This window comes from Echinops telfairi, unplaced genomic scaffold, assembly GCF_000313985.2.
Source record: "Echinops telfairi isolate 266 unplaced genomic scaffold, ASM31398v2 ScPeMD7_2291;HRSCAF=2852, whole genome shotgun sequence".
Taxonomy (NCBI): Eukaryota; Metazoa; Chordata; class Mammalia; order Afrosoricida; family Tenrecidae; genus Echinops; species Echinops telfairi.
Window position 1 is genome coordinate 47,145,229 of NW_022106189.1, and position 2,703 is coordinate 47,147,931.

At 62.7% G+C, this 2,703-nt stretch overlaps 1 protein-coding gene across 2 annotated transcripts in view; it reads right to left on the minus strand.

Annotated features, from left to right (window-relative positions):
• KLHDC4 (kelch domain containing 4) overlaps window positions 1–2,703 on the minus strand; it is an 18,260-nt gene that overhangs the window by 1,824 nt on the left and 13,733 nt on the right. For both annotated transcript variants that reach the window (XM_045293736.1, XM_045293735.1), the window contains exons 6-8: window positions 2,249–2,341; window positions 1,298–1,454; window positions 395–470 (exon numbers count right to left, since the gene is read on the minus strand). In XM_045293736.1, the coding sequence (XP_045149671.1) occupies window positions 395–470; window positions 1,298–1,454; window positions 2,249–2,341 (326 nt within the window). The remainder of the gene's footprint in view (window positions 1–394; window positions 471–1,297; window positions 1,455–2,248; window positions 2,342–2,703) is intronic.

Sequence of the window (2,703 nt, forward strand, 5' to 3'; positions counted from 1 at the left end):
GCTGCCACTGCCATGCTGGGGGGACACACAGCTGTGGGGGAGTTGGCACACAGCTGAAGGGGGCACTGTGAAGACTCCAGAGTCATTGTCAAGCTGGAAATGTACCAAGGACGCTGCTGGCCCACCCACCTGGGCCAGGGCTGCCTAGCAGGCACAGGCTGTGGCCAATGAGGCTCCCAAGGCCACCTGAGAGCCCTGGGAACCTCCACCTCTGCGCCCAGTGCTTTGGGGTCATCAGCACCCTCATCGGGAACGACCATCAGATCAGCTCACCGACAGCCCATGAAGGCAGGCAGCCCCCACCATGCAGACGGGGAAGTTCATCCAAGCCGCCCACCCCCTACCCCCGCTGGCAGAGACCCCTCAGGACAGGCTGCCCTGTCCTCCCTCGCACCTTCCTTGCTGTCCTCAGCCTTGAGCAGGAACATATCCGAGTGTAAGGTGCCCTTGTCCACGTCCTTCTTGACTCTCTGCAAGGCAAGGAGCGGGCCCGTGGGTGCCTGCACCTGCGGGTGCGTGCGCAGCCTTTCCCGTCAGCTCTCATGGCTAACAAGCTCCCCTGGAGCTGGCCTAGGCAAAGTGGGGCAAGGCAGTCACACTGCCAGGGGTGCCCTTTTGCCCTTTCTTGTCCCTTCAACTGCCCTGGCCACCTGTCCTCATGGGGCTCTGGCAGCCCCCAAGGCCACCTGCCCCCCAGCTCTGCCCTGCAGACATCACGTGGCCAGACTGTTCTTGGACTGGGTGCATGGTGGGGGTGGGGCACCAGTGACAAGCACAGGGCTCCCGGAGGACACGGCCTGTGGGCAGCAGTCAGGTCCGTTCACGCCAGTCTCTCCAGCCTCTGCGCAGAGGGGAAGTGGCGGACTCCAGGATTAACATCCTTCAAGGACCTCGCCCCCCCCACCCCCCCCTACTCGGTCTGCCCCACACCCGGGGCTGGGGCCCAAAGGGTGACAGAAAACTAGGGCCGAGTGTGAGAAGGATGGCCTTCCAGGGTTCTGACCTCCCCCAGAGCCGGCCTGGAGTTCCTGGAGGGACATGGGCTCAACACCAGCAGCACTCGAGTGTGTGTGTGTGTGTGTGTACACGGGCTCAACACCAGCAGCACTCGAGTGTGTGTGTGTGTGTGTGTACACGGGCTCAACACCAGCAGCACTCGAGTGTGTGTGTGTGTGTGTGTGTGTATGTGTGTGTGTACACGGGCTCAACACCAGCAGTACTCGAGTGTGACGCAAGGGAGGGGTGTGTGTCTGTGTGTGTGTGTGTGTAGGAAGCAGACTGGAGACTGAGCCCCCACCTGTTTAGAGTAGCCCCCATAGATGGCGACACCCTGGGGGGTGACGGACATCATGCAGCCGGACCTTGGTGAGGGCCCCAGCCCTGAGGGAGACAGCTTGGTCCAGGTGAGGGTGTCCAGGTGGAAGGCGTACACGTCGTTGTAATAGATGTAGTCCCTGGTAAGGACACACAGGCGCCAAATTAGGACAGACAGGCCTGTCTGCTGGATCACAAAAAAGGTCCATGCGGCTGTTCTGGCCCGCTGACACTGTCGGGGCTGTGGACATGGGAAACGAGGCAGGAGGCCGGCCCCACGATCACTGGGCAGTGCCCGGGGTGGCAGTGGGAGCAGGCCCAGTGGGCGGGAGGGTCAGAGACACTGATGGAGAGTGGGAGGCCTGGTGGTAGCACCTTCTGGTGACACAGTGCATCCCTGAACCACAGGCAATGGCGCAGGCGATCTGGATGTGAGCGTGGGGAGGACACAGTCCAGGGCCCGAGCCCCACGAGAGGAGGAGCTGGGCTCTGAAGGGAGACACCCGCAAGCGTGGGAAGCCGAAGACACTTTCTGGTCTCACTGCGCTCCAGCCTCCTGACGCAGGGCTCCGCCGAGGCCACGTGGGGTGTCAGGGCCACACACTACACAGGGCCCCCAGCACCAGGGCCTCGTCCTCCTGGGGAACCGGGTTCCCTCTGTGGAGGTTGGACTTCCACCATGCCACGTGGCCTCGGGGTCCCACCGCGCATGTAATCGGGGTCAAACTGACCTGCCGTGGCCACACGGGTGGGGGGGGGGGGCAACGTCATTTGTCTGGGTAAAGAAGTTTCAGATGTTGCACCGAGCTCTGGAAGGACAGCCGCTGGGGAAGGCGTCCCACGCTGAAGTGGCTGCAAGCGCCAGTGTGGAACCCATCCCCTAGAGCCGTGAGCTCACAGGGCCCCGGCAGCCCCGCCCCGTGCTAACACCCACCTCGTGCTCTCGTGGAAGCCACCGAACAGGATCAGCTGTCTCTTCCAGGCCACCATGCGGTGTCCGCTCCGGCCTGAGGGGCCTCCTGCAGATCTAAGCACACGCCAGGTCACAGACAGAGTGCACCTGTCCACCCGGGTCTCTCACACGCATGCACATGTGCATGGAGGGCCACTCGGCCTGCCGTCTGGTCTTGCACCAAACTCTCTGGTTCCCAGCCAGAGTCTGGCTGCGCCCCAGCCCACATTCCACGCAGTCGCCCAGGTTCCCTGAAACACACGCCAACGGCTGCAAAGAAAGGCTGCTGGTCAGCTGGAGGGAAAGAAAAAGAACGACCGCTGGTCAGCTGGAGGGGAAGAAAAAAAGACCGCTGGTCAGCTGGAGGGGAAGAAAGAACGACCGCTGGTCAGCTGGAGGGGAAGAGAGAACGACGGCGGGTCAGCTGGAGGGGAAGA